This window comes from Schistocerca cancellata, chromosome 4 (genome assembly GCF_023864275.1).
Source record: "Schistocerca cancellata isolate TAMUIC-IGC-003103 chromosome 4, iqSchCanc2.1, whole genome shotgun sequence".
In the NCBI taxonomy this organism is placed as follows: domain Eukaryota; kingdom Metazoa; phylum Arthropoda; class Insecta; order Orthoptera; family Acrididae; genus Schistocerca; species Schistocerca cancellata.
The window spans coordinates 797,108,867-797,135,336 of NC_064629.1; the positions used below are offsets into that span (position 1 = coordinate 797,108,867).

At 38.5% G+C, this 26,470-nt stretch overlaps 1 protein-coding gene across 1 annotated transcript in view; it reads right to left on the minus strand.

Annotated features, from left to right (window-relative positions):
• LOC126184698 (venom acid phosphatase Acph-1-like) overlaps positions 1-26,470 on the minus strand; it is a 251,930-nt gene that overhangs the window by 91,914 nt on the left and 133,546 nt on the right. The window contains exon 2 of the mRNA XM_049927211.1: positions 15,309-15,407. Coding sequence (XP_049783168.1) covers positions 15,309-15,407 — 99 coding nt within the window. The remainder of the gene's footprint in view (positions 1-15,308; positions 15,408-26,470) is intronic.

Here is a 26,470-nt window from a genome sequence, read left to right on the forward strand (position 1 = left end):
GACGAATGGAAAAACTAGTAGAAGCCGACCTCGGGGAAGATCAGTTTGGATTCCGCAGAAATACTGGAACACGTGAGGCAATACTGACCTTATGACTTATCTTAGAAGAAAGATTAAGGAAAGGCAAACCTACATTTTTAGCATTTGTAGACTTAGAGAAAGCTTTTGACAATGTTGACTGCAATACTCTCTTTCAAATTCTAAAGGTGGCAGGGGTAAAATACAGGTAGCGAAATGCTATTTACAGTTTGTACAGAAACCAGATGGCAGTTATAAGAGTCGAGGGGCATGAAAGGGAAGCAGTGGTTGGAATGAGAGTGAGACAGGGTTGTAGCCTATCCCCAATTTTATTCAATCTGTATATTGAGCAAGCAGTAAAGGAAACAAAAGAAAAATTCGGAGTAGGTATTAAAATCCATGGAGAAGAAATAAAAACTTTGAGGTTCACTGATGACATTGTAATTCTATCAGAGACAGCAAAGGACTTGGAAGAGCAGTTGAATGGAATGGATGGTGTCTTGAAGGGAGGATATAAGATGAACATCAACAAAAGCAAAACGAGGATAATGGAATGTAGTTGAATTAAGTCGGGTGATGTTGAGGGTATTAGATTAGAAAATGAGACACTTAAAGTAGTAAAGGAGTTTTGCTATTTGGGGAGCAAAATAACTGATGATGGTTGAAGTAGAGAGGATATAAAATGTAGACTGGCAATGGCAAGGAAAGCGTTTCTGAATAAGAGAAATTTGTTAACATCGAGTGTAGATTTAAGTGTCAGGAAGTCGTTTCTGAAAGTATTTGTATGGAGTTTAGCCATGTATGGTAGTGAAACATGGACAATAAATAGTTTGTACAAGAAGAGAATAGAAGCTTTCGAAATGTGGTGCTACAGAAGAATGCTGAAGATTAGATGGGTAGATCACATAACTAATGAGGAAGTATTGAATAGGATTGGGGAGAAGAGAAGTTTGTGGCACAACTTGACCAGAAGAAGGGTTCGGTTGATAGGACATGTTCTGAGGCATCAAGGGATCACCAATTTAGTATTGGAGGGCAGCGTGGAGGGTAAAAATCGTAGGGGGAGACCAAGAGATGAATACACTAAGCAGATTCAGAAGGATGTAGGTTGCATTAGGTACTGGGAGATGAAGAAGCTTGCACAGGATAGAGTAGCATGGAGAGCTGCATCAAACCAGTCTCAGGACTGAAGACCACAACAACAACAACCAATCGGCTGTATGTTAAAACACTGATAGTGTCTGCTCCATACGTACCTTTCTATTTTACAAGAACTGTGAACTTTGTGGTTATGTTTTTTACTGCTCGTGGATGTTCAACAGTAAACTATTGTAGCAGTATGAGGATTTTCACCTGCAACCTATTAATTAGGCTTATTGAAAATTAAACAATAGTGCACTGGTCATATAAATGTGTATATGGTGGGATGTGAAAAGTGAAAGTAAAAGACAGAGAAACGCAAATGTGCCTCTGTCGGATACATCATTTACAGTAGACAGTAGTTGCACTTCCACCCCCTATTTTTTCAGCCAGTTTGTTGACACTGAGGACAATCAATGAAGAGATAAAGCAGGCGAGCATCATCACAACATGCACGCTGGCTGATCACGATCACACATTCGTGCCAGAATTCTGTTATTCATCACTCTAGTGGTGCTTTATGCTCACAATGTTCTGTTATTATATCAACAGAAGAGTAAATGTTAAGGTTTGTGTAATCAGCTTTGGTAAGCAAGTTCATTCAATATGCAGTCATCAATCCTAGTAGTGGACTTTGGTTTCAAGGTAATGCTACCACTCATATGGCTCAACTGTCCAGGAAGTGTTTAATGTGGATTAAGGTGAAATAGTACTTTCCTTGGCCTCTATTATTGTTAGATTTAAATTGGGCCTCTCTCAAGCAGTGGGACAGTTTCTTTGTTAGAATGATATAAAACCCCTTTTGCTACCACTCAATAAATATAGGTGTTTGAGTCAGAAGCTGTAACATGCAGGATAGGATCATCATTGGTAAGTGGGCATGAGTGGGTTGCCATAGTCAAGTCATGTGCTTAATGAGATTTAGATGTCCCAATATACTGTGTTTCCCTTTTAAGCTTAAGAATAAGAATGCATATGGAAATAGATTACAATTGCAGTGAAAGACAGGAAGGAAAGTATTCTGTTTTTGTTATCTTGAATCACAATAATAAATAAAAGCATTGAATGACTCATTGCATATGTATAAAAACAGGTTACAATTCTTGATACATAGCACAATTGCTGTGACTCGCTGATCTTTCAAAGTGCTGCTGCGCAGTTACGCGCATCCTCTACATGCAGCGCTGTCTGCCAGCCATGCAGCAGCAGCAGCACCACCTAAGCAGCCAGCCAGCCAGCAGCCGCTAGACTTGGACTCAGTTATGATTTGACCGTTAAAGTGTACACACGTCTTACTCTGTTTACTTGATCTGTGACTGTCATGTATTGCGTCTTCCTTGAAATATATTTGTTCAACTTGAAGTTATAAGAATTGGTGATGAGGATGGGATTTTTCTTTTCCATCGTTGACCCACATGTTTCCATGGCTACTTTAGAGCAACTATTGCAAGGTCTCACAGAACAGCAAACGCTTCTCACAAATGCGATTTGTGATTTCATTGCGGCATCAAATGCGGGGCGTCTCTTGTCATTGTCTCTACCTACTTTTCCTCCTTACAATGAGATGGCGGAAGACTGGTCTGATTACGAAAAACCTCTTCGACAGCACTTCTTGGCATTTCACGTCACGGATGAACAAACATGTAAGTCTCTGTTCCTTTCATGGATTTCACCTTAAATGTTTCGGTTGTTGTTGCAATTGGCTCCTTTGAAAGATCCTGCATCTTTGTCCTTTGCTGAAATGTGCTCACTTCTGTCTGTCTATTTTCAAAAGCAAACGCATGTGGTAGCCTCTCGTGTTGCCTTTTATCATTGTCAAAAACAACCAAATCAATCCTATCGCACTTGGGCTGCTGAACTTCACGGCCTCAGTAGAAAGTGTCAATTTGTTACTGAAGTTCACAAAGAATCCTACACCGATTCCGTGGTACGGGATGCTATTATCCGATCGGCGCCCGACAAAGAAGTTAGGCAGTGTGCCCTTCAGTTGGCAAATCCGACTCTAGATGAAATCCTATCCATCGCTCAGTCTTTTGAAATTTCTTGCACTGCTGGAGCACAAATAGAGGCATGGGGCAATGTCGGGGAAATACAACCTTTGTGTGATGTTGACAAAGTGTGTGGCGTGTCCCCGCCGGCCGACGTGGCTGCGTGGCTGCAGTACACTCCCAAGCGCAGCCTCGGCCTAACCGTAAACAAACCTCTAAGAAACTGCAGCAAAACCAACGGCAACTTCCTTCATGTCCACGGTGTTTTACGAAACATTCATGAAAAGATTGTCCACAACGTTGGGCCGTGTGTTACAAATGCAAAAAAAAAAAAAAAAAAAAAAAAAAAAAAAAATGGTCTTGTGCCATCTGTTTGAAAATCCAACCGCATGCATGATGTTCATGAACGGTTCTGAACAACCCATTGCTTATGCCTCCAAAACGCTCACGGATGCCCAACAAAAGTATTCTTAAATTGAAAAAGAAGCTTTGGCCATTATTTATGCTCTTCAGAAGTTTGGTGTTTTTCTCTGTGGATCCAAATTTCATCTTGTTACGGATCACAAACCACTTGTTTCCTTGTTTCATCCATCAACGTCACTTCCTGACAAGGCTGCACACCGCCTCCCGCATTGGGCTCTTTACTTGTCTCATTTCAATTATGAGATTCATTTTCGGCCAACAGCTCAACATGCAAATGCTGATGCACTGTCTTGCCTTCCCATAGGTCCTGATCTGGCATTGAATAGTGACGAACTTTTGTGTTTCCACCTAGATGTTGCCGAGCAGCAGGTTGTGGATGGGTTCCCCATCACTGGGGACCGGCTGGCGGCTGCTACGGGTTCTGACCCTACCCTCTCCCAGCTTTTATGCCGTATTCAGAATCGTTGGCCAGATCGTCCGTCTGCTAAGACTTCTGATCCGTTGTGGAACTACTACGCTTTGCGTTACTGCCTCACGGCTAGGGATGGTGTTATCCTCCTTTCCACTGAAAATGCTTCGCCACATGTTGTGGTACCTGTGTCTTTGCGTGCTTCAGTCTGTGCCTCCTTCACCAAGGGCACTGGGGTGTCTCTTGCAGAAACTCTCTGGCGCGCCGTCATGTGTACTGGCCCGGCATCAACTCTGAAATCGCACACATGGTTGCTGCCTGTGGCCCTTATGCGTCACAGGCCGCCACCCCAAAGTCATCTTTGTCACCGTGGCCTTTGCCTGAGAAACCCTGGGAGCGTATTCATGCTCTCTTCACGGGACCTATTTTAAGTACTTATTGGCTTCTCGTTATTGACACCTACTCTAACTTTCCTTTCATTGTTTGTTGCACGTCGCCTACCACTGTGGCAACAACCAATGCTCTAGCCTTAATTTTCTCTTTGGAAGGCCTTCCCTCTGCTCTTGTTACTGATAATGGTCCGCAATTTGTCTCTTCCAATTTTGCGGGTTTTTTTGCCCATCACGACATCATGCATGTCGCAGCCCCTCCGTTCCATCCACAGTCAAACGGTGAGGCTGAACAACTGGTCCGCACATTTGAGGCTCAGATGAGGAAACTCCTGACTTCTTCAAATGGTTCAAATGGCTCTGAGCACTATGCGACCTAACTTCTGAGGTCATCAGTCACCTAGAACTTAGAACTAATTAAACCTAACTAACCTAAGGACATCCATGCCCGAGGCAGGATTCGAACCTGCGACCGTAGCGGTCGCTCGGTTCCAGACTGTAGTGCCCAGAACCGCATGGCCACTCCGGCCGGCCTGACTTCTTCTGCTGCTGATGATGCACTTCTCTAATTTCTGGCTTCTTACCGTTTCACCCCCATGAGCGACCAGAGCCCAGCTGAGCTCTTACATGGCTGACAGCCCCGCAAGCTACTTCATCTTCTGCGGCCTTCCAGCTCACGGCTGCGGGTGCCTTCGCTTGGCTGGTTCACTGCCGACGACCTTGTATGGGTACGGGGATATGGCAGGCGGCCAAAATGGAATTCTGGCCACATCTTAAGACACCGTGGGCCACGCCTGTATGAAATCCAGACGGACACGGGTGTTACAGTGCATCATTCGGACCAGCTTCGGCCTCGTGTGCCGGCAACACCTGTTCCGCATGCTGCTACACCACCTTCGGCTCTACCTGATGCTCGGGATACTGGAATCTCTCATTACTCACAACGCAGTCCTCTCACCACCATATCAGTGCCAGCACAAGAACCGATGCCACCAGGAGACGTGCCCATGCAGGAACCAGATGACCATCATCTGTCGGAGCAACTCTACTTGCCTCCTTCTCCTACGGACGCGGGCACATCGCCCATGTCTCCTGTTATAACAACCGGACTTGCCGCAATGGGCAGATTGGTGCACGGGGCCCCAGCAGATTTGACCCCCACGTCTCCTGTCATCTCGACCCGTTATCATTGGGGACACTTCCATCTGTATGGGAAGCCTCCTCCTCGAGACTTTACGGCCAGTCAAACAACACCTATGGATGTTAGCAATCTACAGGCCACCTCCATCAAGACCTGTTCAAAAAATTCAAAGGGGGGAAAAGTGTTGTGACTCGCCGATATTTCAAAGTGCCGCCGTGCAGTTACGTGCTTCCTCTACATGCGGCGCTGTCTGCCAGCCATGCAGCAGCAGCACCACCTAAGCAGCCAGCCAGCCAGCGGCCGCTAGACTTGGACTTAGTTATGATTTGACCGTGTACACACGTCTCACTCTGTTTACTTGATCTGTGACTTTCATGTATTGCGTCTTCCTTGAAATATATTTGTTCAACTTGAAGTTATAACAACAATAGTACATCCATCTGAGCATGTCATCAATTAACAATGTGATTAAATTTCAAAGAAAATGGTCTGCTTAACACAATTTACATATTTTTAAAGCACTTCTTATTTTGCATGTAAGCATGGTATTCTTCTAATGTGTAAAAGGGATTTTGTAAAAGGAATATCCTTAGTTGAAATTTAAGCTTCATTGTGGATAGGGTCATAAATTTACTGGGCAGTGCATTGGCTAACTTTAAACCTGCATGATGTGTACCCTTTTCATAGAGTACTGGTGTGTGGCTGCTGGTGTAAAATTTTTCTTTATTTCTGGTATTGTACTGATGCAAATCAGAACAAATGTTGGGCTGCAGTCTTTTAACAAGTAATATAGCTGTTTAAAATGTACCTGTTCATTATGGTTAGCACACCAGTTTTTGGAAATAAGCTGCAGCATGATTCCTTATGTTTTGCTCCACAGATTTTTGAAGTAGAAGTAGGATATTTAGATTTGCTGTGTTTGTTGCTCCCCAAATTTCTATTCCGTAATTCAGGTGAGAGAAAAATAGAGCACATGGTATGCAGTCTTTAGGACATCTGTGTCTTTTCAGGACTTACTAATCATAGTAATTGGAAGTACTAAAACTTAACTGCTAGAGCGTCAACATGTGTGTCCCAATAATTTAGATTGCTTTGAGTTGTTAAACTGAGGTATTTTACACTAAACTCTTCTTTTACTAATTCATTGCCTATGCATAGTTTAATGTCATCGTTAAAACTACTATTGTTAAACTCCATGAGACATGTTTTACTGCTGCTTACATTTAAGTGGCTTTTATTTAAATAGTGAACAATTTCACTTGTCACATTACAGTAGATCTCTAGTTCATTAAATGATTTCTTTTTACACACAATTGATGTATCATCCACATACAGAACTATTTTGGAACTGTGAATGCAATATCCTATGTCATTTACATAAATCAAAAACAGAAGAGAAGCCAATACTGAGCCACGAGGCAGTCCATATTTTATAGTAATGATTCTGGATTTGTGAGCACCACTTTCAGTTATAAGCAGTAAAAACTGTTTTTGGTTATTCATGTAAGATTTTACTAGGTCAGAGCAGTGTCTCTGATGCCAGTGTTCCATAGCTTATCTAATAGGATAGTGTGATTCACTAGCTTTTGATGACACTTCTCTCTTTAATTAACTGAGCAGCTGCTGTGCTAATTGATTTACATTTTAAGAATCCATTTTGATTTTCAAACGTTAGGTTGTGCACCCGGAGAAAGTTTATATTTCTGTTATATACGACTTTTTCAACTATTTTGGAAAATACCGGAAGTATTGAGAGTGGTCTGTAGTTCTGGATCTTGAGTTTGTCACTTTTTTTAAAGATTGGTGTTACCTGAGCTATTTTTAGTCTGCCTGGAATGGTGCCTTATTCTATTACATTATTTAATGCTACAGACAAAGGTACAGAGACATTTTGTCTACACACTTTTATTGCATTAATACTGAAGCCATCATGGCCTGTGGAACTGGAAGGTTTTAGAGAGCTAATGTTGTTCAGTATTTATTTGCAGTTTGTGGGGGATAGATATATGCTATACTCAGATGGATTGCCTTTAAAATTGTACTGCAGGTTATTATGTTTGCCATTGATAGCTTCCCCTACTGAAGAAAATTATTCATTGAATATATTAGCAATTTTAAGTAGATCTTTCACTACCATCCCACTGTGGCCAATTATAAAGTCCATGCAGAATTTGTCTCGGCCTGTTCTAAAACAGTTTATCACTCCCCAGACACCAGTAGTAACCTTGTGTGGAAAGCCTGAAGCTTGAATGAGATTTACACTCTGCAGCGGAGTGTGCGCTGATGTGAAACTTCCTGGCAGATTAAAACTGTATGCCCAACCGAGACTCGAACTCGGGACCTTTGCCTTTCGCCTTTCGAGTCTCGGTCGGGCACACAGTTTTAATATGCCAGGAAGTTTCATATCAGCACACACTCCGCTGCAGAGTGAAAATCTCATTCTGGAAACATCCCCCAGGCTGTGGCTAAGCCATGTCTTCACAGTATCCTTTCTTGCAGGAGTGCTAGTTCTGCAAGGTTCACAGGAGAGCTTCTGTAAAGTTTGGAAGGTAGGAGACAAGATACTGGCAGAAGTAAAGCTGCGAGCACCAGGCGTGAATCATGCTTTGATAGGTCAGTTGATAGAGCACTTGCACGTGAAAGGCAATGGTCCCGAGTTCGAGTCTCGGTCGGGCACACAGTTTTAATCTGCCAGGAAGTTTCATATCAGCCTGAAGCTTGTTTGCTTCAGAGATGCTTCTGGTCTGTATTACTAAATCTTCATGGTATTCTTGATAAATTTTGAAGGACTTCCTTAACTTGATATTTTGTCTGTTATTTGACAATGCACTTGGAATAATTTTAATTCTTCCCTTGCTGCAATGACATCATTATTTATGCAGATACTTTTGTTTATATTTTTAGTTTGTTTAACTTTTGTGGCTACAACTGGCATGTGGCATTAAAACAGTAGCAGAAGTATCATTACATGAGGGCTGTGTTCCCCCCCCCCCCCCCCCCCCCCCCCCTCCCCCAAACCTCCTTTACTACCAAAAGTTTTGTATCGTTAGGGTTACTTTTCAACATAATCACCAAAAAGATTGAGAAATTTATAGTACCTGTGGACAAGCTTCGCAATACCCTCTTCAGAAAATGTTGCTGCCAATGATGTCAAATGAGCATTGACGTTATGAAGACCTTCATTGGTTTGAAAGTGCTGCCCTCCTAGCTACGTCTTCGGTTCAGGAAAAAGGTGAAAGTCACTGGGTGCCATGTCAGGACTGTATGGCAGATGATCGAAAATGTCTGATTGAAATTGTTCAAGGAACCATTGGGTTGTGCCAGCAGTGTGTGGACGAGCGTTGTCATGGATCAACACAATTCTTCAAGTCAGCATTCCTCTTTATTTGTTTTGAATGGCTCTCCGCAAATGTTGTAAAGTTTCACAATGAGCAGCTACATTGGTAGTGGTTCCAGGCTGCATAAACTCTGCAAGCAACACACCTTTTTGGTTCCAAAACACGGTAGCCAAAACCTTTTTGTTGAATGTTTGTTTGAATTTTTTTTGCTTATCTGGTGAATTTGGATGCATCCATTGTTGTGATTGTCATTTTGTTTCCAGTGTATCATATTGGATCCATGTTTCATCTCCAGTAACAATTTATTTCAAAAAGTTCTCTCCTTCATCATGATAACGGTCAAGGAAATTCAAAGCTGGCACCATTCGGTGACTTTTGTGAGCGTCTGTCAACATTTCTGGAACCAAACTAGCACAAAGTTTTTTGTAGCCTAAATGTTGAGTAATGATAGAGTGTATGGGAGATCTCGAAACTTCGAGAATTTCTATAGACAAATCAGTTATGGTGAACCTACAATTTTCTCTAACCATTCTGTCAACTCGTTCAACAAGGTCAGCTGTAACAACAGACTTGCATCCTTGGCCCCCTTCATCATGTACATCATTTTGGCCATCTTTAAACTTTCACCACCATTCATGCACAACACCATCAGTCATGAAGTTATCACCTTACACTCGGCTCCTTCCCTGATGAATTTCTGCTGCACTATTCCCGTTTTTTTTTTTTTTTTGTTTGCAGAAACTGAATTACACTTTGTAATTCACACTTGGCAGGAGCAAGAATGATGGCAGCCATGTTCACGTGGCTGTAGTGCTACACAGACTGATGCCTTGAGGTTGTCAATGGAGTTGCGCAGTAGCCTATAGTGCATGTCCACTTTCTGCCGCTTGCGTAGCTTCTACACTAAGCGATCGGAGGTTGAAAAAAAAGATGGCCCTCGTACATAATTCTTTTGCTTACATATAGTTTCTTTGCCCGCAGCTTGTGGTCTCGCAGTAGCGTTCTTGCTTCCCGAGCACGGAGTCCCGGGTTTGATTCCCGGTGGGGTCAGAGATTTTCACCTGCCTCGAGATGACTGAGTGTTGTTGTGTCATCTTCATCATCATTATTCATCCCTATTATGGTTGGAGGAAGGCAATGGCAAACTACCTCCACTAGAACCTTGTCTAGTACAGCAGTGCAGCTCTCCCGCATCATCCCCTATGCTCTATCAAGGAGTATGGGACATCATCATCAGCATAGTTTCTTTTTGCCTCCAATTGAAGCTGTACTGCATGGTGATTAGTGATGGCTAGTTTTGGAACAGATGAACAGTAGGAAAGATGGGTCATGTTTGTTATTATGTTACCCAGTTATGTTTTGCTGTTGCCAATTTCTCTACTTGGCTCATGGATAAGTGGGGTAGGAGGTGTAGCTTTTTGGAGATGGCGTAAGTGGTTAATAAGTCTATATTTATATCTCCTTTATTATAGTATTTGTATGGCCATTTAACCCAGAAAATGTACTGTCTATATATACCAGCAAGTCAGATAGATTTTTGAAAAATGTATCGATACATGCCCCAAGTGGCTGATACACACCGATAATTCCTATATTTTCTCTACCCCATTTTAGATTTATTGCAGTAAATTCTGTGTTTCCTTCTATGCAGTATGCACTTAGTCAACAACACTGAAATTACTTGCTTTAACAGTGAAGTTTGCTACGCTACCCCCACTCTTGTTTTTCCTACTAAAACCAGAACAAAATTTCATGGAGAGTGGTCGACTAATGCTAATTAGGTCTTCAGTATACTGATGCTCAGTAATAACTAAAATATCAGGTTTATCAAGACATGTAATAATATCCAGATCATTGTGCTTGTTTTTATGAAATTCTGGTGAACTATACAGGATGATTTAAGCCTCCCAAACTGTCCAGCAGGCTTTGCAAGTTTCCCAGGCTTGCCTGCAGATTCTGATTTGATGTGTTGCACCATTCCTGGCAATGCACTTATTTACACCACTTTTAATTTGCTGACAATCTTTTTGCCTCTTTCATTCATGTGAATACCGTGAGTTGTGTACAGATCTCTTTCTAGATTTCTGAAATTTACCAGGGGCACACTGTGAAATTTATTACATATTGTTTTGAGCCTATCATTTGTCTTGTGTGCTTCCAGGTTCACTATAGATTGTTCCATTAGATCATGTCTCTGCGGAAAATTAATGATAATTACTATAGTGTTAATCAACTTAGTGAGTGCCGCTTTCATGTATCTGATAGTGTCATTTGCTTGATTCTTTGCTACATCATTTGTACCTCCCATGATTATGAGACAATCATTTGATGAAAAAGAGTCACTACCTTGCACACACAGCCTCACCACAGCAGGAAGAGGTGCTCCAGGTTAAATGTGACACACAGCTGTAAAGTCATGCTGAATACTCACGACATTTTGTGCTATTCTGCTACTGTGACTGCCTCCGTATACTAGAATCCATCCCTTCTTGTGTTTCAGATTCACACTGCTTCTTTTGTTGTTCTCTTGGGCCTGTTTCTTCCATAAATTTTCATGGATTTCACTGTTGTTATCTTGGACAGTTTGTTTGTGTTCACTTAGGTTAGCACATGAGGTTAGTGCTTGTTTTTTTAAACTTATTACTGGCAGTTTTTTTACAGTTTTAGATGCTGCACTTTATTTGCACAGACTTAAATGCTACATCTTACATTGTTTAATCAAGAATCTGATACCTGTTTTTAGTAATAACATTTATGGAATTATTTTATTGACAGCTCTGTGAACTGGAAACTTAGTAAGACTCCCTTTTTTCATTTTTACTCTGCAAGCTACCACATGGTGCTCAAGCAGAAGATACCATAAACACTGATATTTGTCTACCTGTATACTCTCTGTCTTTCTATCTTTATATGCTGTGCAGGAGAAACAATTGCCATAGATTGCTACTGTATGCTGTTCTCTTATTCTGTGGTGCTATCATATTTGTTTCATATGTTGAGCTGAGATCTTGTATCAGTGATGTATGAACGTTTACTGTAACCTTCACGTGTGTAATAACATTCTTGTAGTGCCTTACAGTGGAATTTGTGAGGCATCTCTGTAACTTTCAATTGCTAGCCAAATGATACCCATCATGTGTTGCAAACATCTTCTTTAAACACTTCCAGTTTTTCAACAAAAACTAAAATATGTCTGAACAGGTCTTGGAAGACCCAACGGTACTGACCAGCCACCGTGTCATCTTCTCAGCCCAGGAGCATCACTGGATGCAGATATGGAGAGGCATGTGGTCAGCACACAGCTCTCCTGGCCGTAGTCAGTTTTCATGACCAGAACTGCTACTCCTCAGTCAAGTAGCTTCTCAGTTTGCCTCACGAGGCCTGAGTGCACCTCAGTTGCCAACAGCACTCAGCATACAGGACAGCCACCCATCCAAGGTTACCACTGCGAAGGCCGTTAGCCAGTTTATCAATAAATATAATAATAATCCCTCGTAGATGAACAGTACTAAAGGGTGCCTTTAACAAGTTTCTTTGAAGCTGTGTCGCACACAAGTCGTACCTACTCAGAGTTTGCTCGGTGATACACAGTCTGATGTATCTCTTACTTTCCCAGTGTTATAATTAATGTGCTCATTCTACATCTCTATGCCCTGAGTCACAACAGTGTGTGACAGAAGTTATCTTTTACCGTGTAAGTGATAAGCAATGAAGATACAAGCATAATTTTGGTCACAAATGTTTCCAATACCTGTCTGAACAGACATATTTAATCCATCTTTTGTGAATGGAACATATTCCACTGCACAGGAAAGAAGCATAACCCAACCTGTTTCTAAGATCCAAACCCCACAATCGCCTTGTGATTACTGTCCAATCAGCATATTACCTGCTGTACACAAAGCCTTGGTAAAATTTCTGAACACTGATTGAATTTCAGTTTATGTGACAAATGTCAGTCCTGCTTTCGTGAACACAGTAACTCAAATACTGCATGATTGAGGTAACTCTTGACCTTATAGACTTCAGGAAAGTTTTAATGTTGTCAGCTTTGATATACTGCTCAGAAAAATGAAAAAGTTAAAAGTTTTTGATAGTGCGCTGAAGTAGTTTGGGAACTACTTGAAAAACAAACAGGACTCTGCTGTCTGTGGGAATAAAATAAAATAAATAAGTGGTTTATTTGTCCGTAATAACTTACCAGTCGTGGACATACCATAGTCTGTTCACATACACAAGAACATTAAAAGAGTTTAGAAGTAAAGATAAATTACACACAATAACGTTAAAAATCCTTGATGGAGTACAAACATTTATCAATGAACATTTGCTTTAATTTTGTCTTGACTATGTTTCCTTTTAACAATTTTATATTATTTGGCAATCTGTTATAAAAATGTCTTCCAGCAGAAAATGGACTATGATCTGTTGCTCTTTTATTAGTAAATTTTATGTGGTAATCTTCTCCTTTTCTTGTATTATAATTTTGGATTTCATTATTGATTACACTATGCTCCATATTTTCTTTTACAAACAGTATAGTTCTGAGAACATACAATGAATACACTGTTCACATGTTATACATCAGTACCATGATCATCCAGATGAATGATGGTCTGTCTTCAGTGTTAACTTGGAGACAAAAACTGGGAAACACTAGATGGTTGGAGCTAAGCATCAATGTTTGTGTTCATTACATCTTCATCATTTGTATATATGACCATCTCAGTGCTTCATATGTCTAGTTAGGATGGTTGCTGTCAGACAAGTTACGCGACTACTATACGTTATGTCTACTTCATCGGTTCCTCAGTGCACAAACACCTCAGTACCTTGTGGTAAGAGCTTAAATACCTGTCATGTCATCATAATCTAAACACAGGGTCTCACTTATCTAGTATCTTAGCTGTGCTGGTTTGTAAAACAAAAACATTCACAAACTCCTTTACTATTGCTGCTGTCTGACTCTGGATCAAGCTACCCTCCACTCTGCACACAATCAGTTGCCTTGATACTTTTAAGAATCTGGAGCACTTCCTTCCTTAACTCTCACAATGTTTCCCTAAAAATTAACATATATGACCAATTTTCCCTCAATCAAATAGTGAAAGCAGTGCTACTATCTTCTCCCTGTTATGCTTCTTTCTCCTTTTCATTCTCTATGAATCAAGCCAGTTTCTTTTCCCTTAATTTCATTAAGTGTGTTATCACATTCCTCTTTCTTGCCCCCTTCTACTCCATTCTCTCATCCCATTGCTGCAAGCACTCAAAATTGGAACCTAACTTCTCATAATTTGTGTTTATTATTGTACTTACCATGAAAGAACATAAATCATTTTTTATCTATACTAATTCAATTTTGAAATGTTGTATAACATGTAATGTTAAATATGTTAATGCCTGGTTAGATATAAGAGAGAGCCTGGTGGTCCTTAACCTCTCCACCTTAAATAAATCAATGCATTAAAATGTTTATAATTTTGAATATGATTATTTCTGCTTATGGCTCTCAACAAATGCTTTTGTTTGGGACTGAAATTTTGGCTAATTTTCATTATCAACCATATGTCATAGATGCTACATCATTCACTGATAATGATTGAAGTAAACTGCATGAGTTGGTTCCCAATCAGTGATGGCAGAGACAAGAAACCAACAAAAATAATTGTAACATCTGAACTTCTTTGTGCATACTACCTCCTTCATAGTTGGAATACAAATACAGCATGGCACATATATCTTCTTCCTTTTTCACTCCTGTTGGAGTACAAAAAGAATGATTGCTGAAATGCTATCACATAATCTGTTATTAGTTTAATGTTATCTTTACATATGCTATGGAATGTAGTTTCTGATCTACAACTAGTTCTTAGAATTTTCTATCTCAATCTTTGCAAGACATTTTCAATGCAATAACAAACCTGATTAGCTGTACATTATGAAGTATTTTCCTCAGAATGCACTGGCATGACTCCAAATCAGAAGTTTTTTGACTCAGTCTGGTTTCCTCTATCCCTGGTGCCTGGGATATCTTGTGTGAAGATTGTAAGTTGGGTTTCACATGAGCAATGATTTTACAATCCATGCTGATTTCCACAGATAAGCTCATTTTGTTTTAGTTAGGTCACTATATTTCACCCATATGTTCTATAATTCAGCTACAAGCATAGCTGAATGACATATGACAATTGTTCTGTCAGTTCCCCTGCCATTTTTTAAAGATAAGTGTGACCCAGCAAACAGTTCTCTTTCTCAAATGATCTTTGCTACATTATGCTTAAGAATGCAGCTACTGTCTTTAATTATTGTGCTAGGTACATAACTAAAAATGGTAAACTTTTCTGTTTGGCATGTAGTTGCTCTCTGAGTGTCAGGACAAGTTATGCATGCAGAGGACTAAAAAAAAATAGTCACAATTAGTTTAATTTGTGAATGAAAGTTGTTATACTGTAGGGGACTTACATTAGTTAGTTGCCCCCAGCCTACAGGAGCAAAGTCAGAGTTTACATAAGGATCCTTTGGATATGTATCGCCTGGAGTACGTGGACCATGCCGAAATACCTGAAACATGAAACAAATATGAACATTAAAACAATAACAAAATGCTTTCTTCAAAAATTACACTGGAAAATGGTGAAAGCATTGACCATCCTCAAAATAGCAAAGTTTTTTGAGAAGCACTAGTTTAAATTTGAATATAAACTGACCATGTGCAGCACTGCACTCTACAAACTATGCTCAACAGACATTATCCAAATTATAATCTGACAAACTGTGAATATGTTGGAGATGTGAATTAATTAACACAGTATGAATTTTTCACTCTGCAGCGAAGTGTGCACTGATATTAACCTTCTGACAGATTAAAACTGTGTGACAGACTGAGACTTGAACTTGGGAGCTTTGCTTGTCACAGTCAAGTGCTCTACTGACTGAGCTACCCAAGTGCGAATCATGACTCATCATGACAGCTTTAGTTCTGCCAATAACTGATCTCCTGCCTTCCAGGCTTCACAGAAGTTCTCTAAGGGGGAAAGCATTTTGAGCTAATGGGCAGAAGAGGAAATATTGATACAATTCAGACAGAAACATTCTTTCATCTCTTTCCTGAATTATATTTTTAAAAACTTGGAACTAATTAATTTCAGAGATAGATGGAACTGACATTTCAGACACTCATAATTTCAGATGCCTGTTTTGTCTCATTCTGAACTTTACTTTTTGTTGATCAGCCTTTGCCTCTTGCTAATTAAGAATTTGAATAATTTATCATTATAAAAGATTAATTTTAATATGGATGCTATACTTGTAAGTAGGGGATTCAGACAACAGCAGCATAATAAGGTTCTGTACACTTTGTGATTTACTAACCTTCAACATTTTTCATAAATCAGAAAATAATGAAGTCTTATATTCGATACAAAATATCCAAATCTAACCTGGTTGATTTTCAGAACATCACTTAGTTTCAGAAATTTTATCATACACTCCTGGAAATGGAAAACAGAACACATTGACACCGGTGTGTCAGACCCACCATACTTGCTCCGGACACTGCGAGAGGGCTGTACAAGCAATGATCACACGCACGGCACAGCGGACACACCAGGAACCGCGGTGTTGGCCGTCGAATGGCGCTAGCTGCGCAGCATTTGTGCACCGCCGCCGTCAGTGTCAGCCAGTTTGCCATGGCATACGGAGCTCCATCGCAGTCTTTAACACTGGTAGCATGCCGCGACAGCGTGGACGTGAACCGTATGTGCAGTTGACGGACTTTGAGCGAGGGCGTATAGTGGGCATGCGGGAGGCCGGGTGGACGTACCGCCGAATTGCTCAACACGTGGGGCGTGAGGTCTCCACAGTACATCGATGTTGTCGCCAGTGGTCGGCGGAAGGTGCAGGTGCCCGTCGACATGGGACCGGACCGCAGCGACGCACGGATGCACGCCAAGACCGTAGGATCCTACGCAGTGCCGTAGGGGACCGCACCGCCACTTCCCAGCAAATTAGGGACACTGTTGCTCCTGGGGTATCGGCGAGGACCATTCGCAACCGTCTCCATGAAGCTGGGCTACGGTCCCGTACACCGTTAGGCCGTCTTCCGCTCACGCCCCAACATCGTGCAGCCCGCCTCGAGTGGTGTCGCGACAGGCGTGAATGGAGGGACGAATGGAGATGTGTCGTCTTCAGCGATGAGAGTCGCTTCTGCCTTGGTGCCAATGATGGTCGTATGCGTGTTTGGCGCCGTGCAGGTGAGCGCCACAATCAGGACTGCATACGACCGAGGCACACAGGGCCAACACCCGGCATCATGGTGTGGGGAGCGATCTCCTACACTGGCCGTACACGACTGGTGATCATCGAGGGGAGACTGAATAGTGCACGGTACATCCAAACCGTCATCGAACCCATCGTTCTACCATTCCTAGACCGGCAAGGGAACTTGCTGTTCCAACAGGACAATGCACGTCCGCATGTATCCTGTGCCACCCAACGTGCTCTAGAAGGTGTAAGTCAACTACCCTGGCCAGCAAGATCTTCGGATCTGTCCCCCATTGAGCATGTTTGGGACTGGATGAAGCGTCGTCTCACGCGGTCTGCACGTCCAGCACGAACGCTGGTCCAACTGAGGCGCCAGGTGGAAATGGCATGGCAAGCCGTTCCACAGGACTACATCCAGCATCTCTACTATCGTCTCCATGGGAGAATAGCAGCCTGCATTGCTGCGAAAGGTGGATATACACTGTACTAGTGCCGACATTGTGCATGCTCTGTTGCCTGTGTCTATGTGCCTGTGGTTCTGTCAGTGTGAACATGTGATGTATCTGACCCCAGGAATGTGTCAATAAAGTTTCCCCTTCCTGGGACAATGAATTCACGGTGTTCTTATTTCAATTTCCAGGAGTGTATTTGACTGTTCTCTTTAAATAGCCATCCCTCCTCCAAAATCAGCAGTCCACATCCAGCTAGCATGATGCTCACATCTCTGTGTCGGTTAAAGTGAGAGTCTGTGATTGCCAAGCAATGATTTAACTTACATATGTCAGTATGCAAGAGTCTTGGTCAGACAAGTGAGCAAGAAACATCCATGTAAAAGGGAGTCTGTCACCAGAATTTATACATGCAGTAACTATGTGGGTTAAAATGAAAGCCCCAGATGTACTACCAGATATGTGTAACAACTGAGTATGTGAAGAGTCAGAAATCTTATAACATCTTGGCATTATAAAATCATTTGTTAAGTAGTAAAATGAAACATTAAGATGCTAATGTTCCACAAACACTAATTATTGAATCATGTAATTAATCTTGCTGACTGTTAATTAATCCTGGTTATTGTACTGCAGTTTATTTTGTGGACATTCTTACTTCCATATTTCTGTCACTGCACATTATGCCACTGTGCAGTTCAACCAATACTGTGTCTCTGACTAATGACTGAATTAGTCTTCTTCTGGATATGTTGATGAAGGAAGAGATGCACATCTCTTTATCTGTTTAAACTGTGATCTGTAGAACTGGAACTGGTCATATCAGACCCACTCTCACACATCATAAACATATCATTTTCAGAAGGTGTCTTTCCACAATGATTAAAAATTGCAAAAGTAAAACCATTGTATAAAAAGGGAAATATACATGAAGTGGGAAACTATAGACCAATAGCTTTATTATCGGTATTTTCAAAAGTAATAGAGACAGTCATGAAAAACAGAATTACAAATTACCTCGAGAAATTCAATCTATTGTCTGTAAACCAACATGGGCCAGCCGGAATGGCCGAGCGGTTAAAGGCGCTACAGTCTGGAACCGCACGACCGCTACGGTCGCAGGTTCGAATCCTGCCTCGGGCATGGATGTGTGTGATGTCCTTAGGTTAGTTAGGTTTAAGTAGTTCTAAGTTCTAGGGGACTTATGACCACAGCAGTTGAGTCCCATAGTGCTCAGAGCCATTTGAACCATTTTTGAAACCAACATGGCTTTCGCAAAGGAATGAGTACAGAGTCAGCCATCACCCAATTCATTGAAAATATTGTAATGGGGCTAGATAAGAACAACAGTACAATAGGAATAAATTTGGACCTCTCAAAGGCATTTGATACTGTCCAACATGATATCCTGCTAGACAAATTAGAATATGTCGGTATACGAGGAGTAGCCAAAAAGTGGTTTCAGTCATATCTCCATAATAGGAAACAGGTAGTAGAAATTGCAACAACAAACAGTAAAAACCAAAGTATTGTTTACAGATTGGATATTCAGACTGTGCCAATTGGGGTACTGCAGGGGAGTGTTCTAGGACCTCTCCTATTTCTTCTTTACATAAATTATATCAAGATTCCAGTAAATGGTACTCATATAACCCTGTTTGCGGATGACACAAACATTGTAGTAACTGACATAAACTGGGTATTGCCAACATCTGCAATCAGAGTTATAGAATATTTGCAAAATTGGTTTGAAGTGAACAAATTAACCATAAATATCTCTAAAACTAATTATATCCATTACAGGAAAGCAAAGTCACACTCTGATCTAGATCTCAGAATACAAAATAAAGAAATTGTGAGAGTTGCTACCACAAAATTCTTAGGTGTACATATAGACAAAAATTTAGACTGGAAATCCCATATCCTGTATCTCTCGCATAAGTTAAGCTCTGCTTGCTTTGCTTTACGTGTTATTAGCTTTGTATGTAGTAGGGAATATAGCAGAGCTGTTTACTTTGCTTATATACATTCTACTATTACCTATGGCCTCACCTTCTGGGGTCATAGTAAGAAAAATCTCAAAACCATCTTCACTCTACAAAAACGAGCTGTTAGAATAATTACCAACAGTTCAAGGCTAACTCCTTCAAAGCAATTATTTAAACAGCTAAATATTCTACCCCTACCATGCCTCTATACACAGAAAAGCGTAATTAATGTAAAAAGAAATATTAACTATTTCCAATCCGACTCGGATCTACATACTTACAACACAAGAAAGTGCAATGACATTCATATAAAAAGAGTTAACAAGGCTTTGGCGCAGAAACAAACAAACATACAAGGAAGCAGATTGTATAACAAACTACTGGTAAAGATAAAAGAAATAAAAAATTGTCTTCATTTAAAGAAGCAGTATTCAAATTTTTAATGACCAACTGCTATTATGGTGTAAAAGAATACCTGGAATAGCTTCATACTAAACAATTATATTTATGTACTCTGTGCCAATAGTAATTTTTATCTGACTGTTGCTATGATCTAAATAAATAATATGTACAAAAGTGCTAGAATTGTATGTGTTATATCTAAATATCAACTGTGTATTCCATGTAAAAAGTCTTTCTCATACATCAATGTAAATAATCAAAGTTGTACATGCTATTTCAATGTGGTCTGATGTTATGTTGTCTACTATGCACATCTGTATTTTGTATAGTATTGTTCACCCTATATGTGTGTATATATATACTATGTATTTTTTGACAAAATCCATGCAATGTACATTGTATCTGGATGAATAAACTACTACTACTACTACTGCAGTGTGAATAAGGTGGGAGGAGACACTTTTAAAATTCATCTACTGTGTGATATAATATCATTTTCTGATATATTACTGATGGACATTAAGACGTGAGACTCTGAGATGCTTGAAACTGAGTAGATCAATAAGTACATCACAAGATTAATGGGTCAAGTAGGAAATTCAGACAATCTGAGAATGGTGAAAAGCAACATTTGTTGCATAGGATGTGAAATATTTTTTTCCAGAATTGTTTAAAACTCTTCTCTCGTGCGTTATTGTTCCATTTCTGTTGGATTTCTTATGCCAAGACTTGCCTTACAACTGGGGAAAACTACCAGAAAACTCTCATTAGCATAACTTAATTTTGCTTTGAGTTTTCATTAATTTGGGCCTTCTTTCAGTTTTGTTTCTATTTTATTTTCTTTCTTATTGTAATGCTTTAGTCAATGGTTTTTTGTTAGACTGTTCATGAATTATATTTCGTCGGAGAGCAATTTTTGAATGCTACCTTCCCATTTTCATGTGTAGTTGTCTGTATCTGCCTGTGACAGATACAGTGTCCTGTGGTGAGTCTGACATTGCTACGTTCTAAGAGCTGCATATCTTTTGCTACTGTAATTATAAATTTTTAAATATAAATTTTATATTTTAGTCAAAATAAGTGAGTAATTTTACAATTGATTACAATTTGCTGCTTAGTGTTAAAATAAAACTTAAAGCAATTAAAATTAAACTAAATAATGTGCAATAATGTAGCGTTGATAATTTTTAACTGATACATAATCGAGAAAACAAGATAGAAAAATTGGTGGATATTTACTTATAATGTTGAGTATTCCAATTGGGAAAAAAATTATTGATGATCTTGTAAACAGAAGAGGTTCCGGGTTAACAAAATATTAAGGTAGATTTTTACTATCACTATTGGCTACAAATCCATATTTAGCCTTTGTCAGTTAATAGCCAGTACAGTAGCAAAAACAATAACAAATTAAAAGTAAAGAATTTGAAGAACGAAAACGACATAATTTAGTAATGAAAAGGATAGCTTCAGTTTGTGCTGCGTTAAAAAATGAACAAAAAATCTCAAAAAGTAAAAGGAATAATAAATCTTAATAAATTTTAATATAGAAAATCTTGCTAAGAAATTAAAAATTAGACATTATAGAGGTGTTTTTTGACTGATGAATTACGTAATAAATCCAAAAAATTTGAATGTAGTATAGTTAATTTAAATATTACTGAGAAAGGTGGTACTTATTGTATTTGTTATTACAAATCAAATAAGATGAAAATTGTTATTGATTCATTTTGTGGAAATATACTAAACCAATTAATTAGTTATTTGGGAAAAATGATTTATATTATAATGATTTCATTTGTGGTTATTTTGGTTAGTTTTGTTACAATTATTATTAGATAATTGTAGACATAGTGATAACAGTGCTTTAGCTGTCACTAAGTTTAATGCAATTTTAAATTTCGTAAATGGACACCTTTGGATAAAAAAAAACAAAGTATGAAAAATTAGAATAAAACGTAGACTCAAAAATTAACAAATATAATTTAGAAAAAATATGTTGTATCCTTACAAATTAATGAGAAATAGAATCAACAATTAGTACAAAAATTAACAACCATGAATTAGTAGAAGAATAAAAAACTAATAAAAATTATCAAACATAAATTAGAAAACATTTAAATGCAATGGATTCAAAAAGAAGAAAGTTAATTGAACAATTTGAGAAGGAATTAGGTAAAATTTTTCATGAAACTAGGACTTACAATTCTTTTAAAAATAGAAGATTAGTTGAATAGAATGATCGAATTAATGTTATGCTGCTGTTACCAAACATTATTTAGCAAAAGAATTTAAAAACTTGTTAACAATGTGAATACACATATAAAGCACCAAACAAAGTAAAAATTGTTTTGATAATATTGAAAGTAGAGTACCTATTGTTAAATGTGATCCTGATTATATATATATATAATTCTCCAATCGACATAATCTTTAAATTCTCTCATAAAATTTTCTGGTAATTTATGATAATTCCAAATACAAAGCCAGTTTTCTTTGTCTTTATACCTTTAATAAAATTTTCTAATAATATTATTAATAAAATAAAATGTTAGATCTATCTATTATATCTTTAAATTGTATAATAAAATTTTCAGATAATGTTTGAACATTGTGAAATATAAATCTAGTTTACTTTGTCTTTAAATGCTCTTAGAAAATTTTCAGGAAAAGCAAGTAACACTCCATTCACCTTCATCTTCAAATGTTTATTCCTTTAATACAATAAACAACAGAAATTCTATGTTTCATTTGTTTGATATGAATCATATAGTTTTTTTAATTTTAAATTTTGATATATATTTTCATATATAAGACGATTATTAAAAATTATCAAAATATTATTATTGTAACTGACATTTTTTTCAATAATGTTAGATTTATTAAGTTTCGAATATTCTTTAGTTTTTAATTCTTTTGTTCTGGGTTTTAATTCTTTTATTTTTAGGCTTTTAAACTCTCTATCTATAAAAAATGATTGAATGGAACAAAAATGAAAAACGTGTTTATATTTTTAAAATTTAATCTCAAAAAATTTAATTTGTTTTTCGTTTGTAGGTTTTTCTCAGTTATAAATTTATGAATAACTGAGTTACAATCATTTTCACATTCTGTTATGAGTTCTGATTTTCTTGTTTTTCGTGATATTGTAAATATTTATTTTTTATTTGATTTTGTTCATGAAATTCAGTTATTTTTTATTTTTGGCGAAATAAAAGTGGTGTGCTTGATACTGATTTGGATTTCCATTGGCTGTAGAAATAAAATGGGGGCACCACTCGAGCAAGTGCTTGCAGCCCCATTTTATTTCTACTGTTGTCAGACAACAGCCTCTCTAGTTGTATTACTTTAGTAAAGAAATGCTTTTAGAGTTTAGCAATCAGAATTTTGCTATTTGCTTTTCGTATCAGATACAGTTTGATTAACTTTAAAAGTACATCAAGATGGGAGTGGCTCAAAACTGTCTTTTTTATTTTATTTATTTATCTCTTGTTCCGGTGATCCACATTGTGACACTATCACAGGATATGGAACATGTCAATTATACAAGCTTTTACAAAACAAACAACAGTAACTTAGGTCCCACTACAAAAATACAGTTTAGAGACAGATAAAGATTATAAAATTTTAAGTGTTACAGAGAAATAAATATTGCAAAATATATGTTTACAATAAAAATATTCGGTATTACAAATACAAATTTGGGCATACATTTGCAATTTACAATACAAGAAATGTTAAAAACTGTAGTTCAGGATCTCTTCTATTGTATAAAATGACCCTTGCAATAGGAACTGCCTTAAGGTTTTTTTTAAACAAGAGATCATTATCTACCAAACACTAAATTCTTGAAGGGAGGGCATTAAAAATCTTACAGCCACTGAAATGGACTCCTTTCTGCACCATACTTAGATTTGGCTGTTCATAGTGGATATCATGTTTCCTTCTAGTATTGTGACTGTGATATGCACTATTCAGCTTAAAGATGGATTTTTCTTTCCTTATGAAGCACATCTACAAGTCTGTTGCCAGAAACTCGCTAACTTTGCTAGGGATGATATTTTGCATTTTCCTCTGATGCGAGTTAGGACAATGTTTCACCCACTCACATTTGTCGCAAGTGACCAACTGAGTGCGCACACATCCGGCTGGGTTGTTTATGTGCACATATTCCTCCATGATTTCTACACACTTTTTGTGACCTGTAATGCACCAAACTTAAATGGAGATAGTCTATCAGGTACTCAACATTCTTTTCTGGAAATCACAGTCTCCATAGCTTTGTTTTCTGGTCGTCCCTACGAAATAAAACACACTTATGAATTTTATAGTAGTGGAGTGTCCTTTCATAACCGTTGCTGCCAAAATTTTTCATTTTGGGATCATCATTTGGTGCTTATCGCATGGTCTTGTAGACAGTATGAATCTCTCTTTCTCCTTCTACTCTTTCCATGCATAAGTGTCTGAACTCTTCATTTACTTCTTCCTCATTACTGCCCTCTTTCCCCAACAGGTAGCCAAGACAGTGTGTCAACTATGCAACTTTTAGTTCCTTTTATATATCGTATGATATAGTTCAATTGCTGCAAAAACATTTCCCAGTGCATAAGACGATCATTTAGCAACCTACTTTCCCGCAGTAAACTAAGAGATTTATGATCGGATAGCACGGTTACCTCCTTATCCTCCAGACACAACCATAACTTTTTGAACCCATACAAAAATGCGAATAATTCTTTATCAGAAATGCTATAGCCCTTCTTTTGTTTATTTTACATACAGCTCGCAAGAGCTACACTTCTGAGTTCTATCTCTTCTCCTACCAACTTTTCCTGGAACACCTCACATGTGATGCCATAGTCGAAACTGTCTGTACCTAGACAGAACGGCAGTGACATGTCAGAGTTATTATAACGTTTTACTACTGCACAATTTGTTCTTTATGGCTAAGAACTCCCTCTCACATCGCTGTATATCCTTGTCGAGTTGTTCTTTAATAGTTCCTATAGGTTTGGAGTATTCATCACCCTATCACCCAGAAATTTTCATTAAAAACCGCATAACCCTCGGTATGATTTTAGTTGTTTTCTGGTCCAGACCAAGAGTACTTTCCCCCAAAAACACGCAATGTTCGTGCCAAGATTCCGTGGCAGTCAAAACATCGTCAACAAGTTTGCTCATTAATCGATCTCCTAGTAGGTGACTGCACACTCTCCCGAAAATCACAACAGATATTGTTAATCTGAATGGTACCACTCTGAATTGATAACTTCATCCTATAAATAGGAAAGCAGTATTGCCTACTCCCTTCAGCCAGCGAAAACTGTCAAAAGCCACAGATCAAATTGACTCTAGACATCAGTTTTAGAATGTGAAAATTCTGTAAGAGGTCTTCCATGTTGTCTGGCTGATCTAGTTCTCTCACTATAAGCTTATTCAATTTTCGAGTGTGTAAAACAATTCTATCTTAGTCATCCTTCTTTTTAACAATTGCAATCAGATTACAGTAATCACTCCTACTTTGTTCCACAATATTTATTCTACAATCTGCTTTAACATAGCCTGCACTGCCTCCCGATCAACGATAGTAATCGCATATGGTTTTATTCTGATAGGCTCATGTGGCCTCAACTTAATTGAATGCTCAAATCCATCGCCCTACCATGCGTGTGTAAGAAAATATCATCGTATTGACTCAACACAATTCCTCCCTTTCTGTGTTCGAAATATCTTCAACTGTTTGAGTAGTTTCTTTTATTTGGTCATACATAGAATTAAAATTGTCCCAACCCTCAGTAATTACTGTATGAGCAAGTCATTGGTCTCCAGTTAACAGATTTTTGGTTTTTCTTTCCTTCTATTGCACTTTAGTTCGAATTCAAGTTATTTCTGAACACAGTTCAAAGAAGTTTTATATTTACCCAGGTAATTTGTACACAGTAGAGAATCTTTAACTAAACCATTCTCTATAATATATCTCATACTAAAATAGTAATCACTACACTTAAACTGCAAATGCATTTCATGTTTAATGGGTTTACTTAGCCCAAGACTTTATCTTACCGCTGTTGACCAGAAAAATTACAAATTTCTCATTCTTGTTTGTATTTACAAATTGCTCTCATACTGCCGATACATTACTACCAGAATCTAAAAGTGCACTTATTTTTTCATTACCCACCTCAATTTTTAATATATTTCTTCCTTCTCTAAACACTGCGCCCTCAAAAGCTTATTTTCAATATCCCTTCCACTCTCCTCCTTATGTACTGTATACATTACAACATCAGACAAACCTTCAATTGCATTACCACGATCAAACAATTCATCAAACACTTCCTTTGCCTTCAAGACCTCTTGCTGGTTTATATTTCTCCTGCGCTCACCAGACAGATAGTAACGACTTCAAAATTTTCCTGTACCATTTACAATCATTTATAGAGTAGTCCCTTTCTTCCTTGCCATACCATTCAGTACTAACGTCATCTCCTAAGCAAATACTTTCCCCCTTATCCACTTCTAT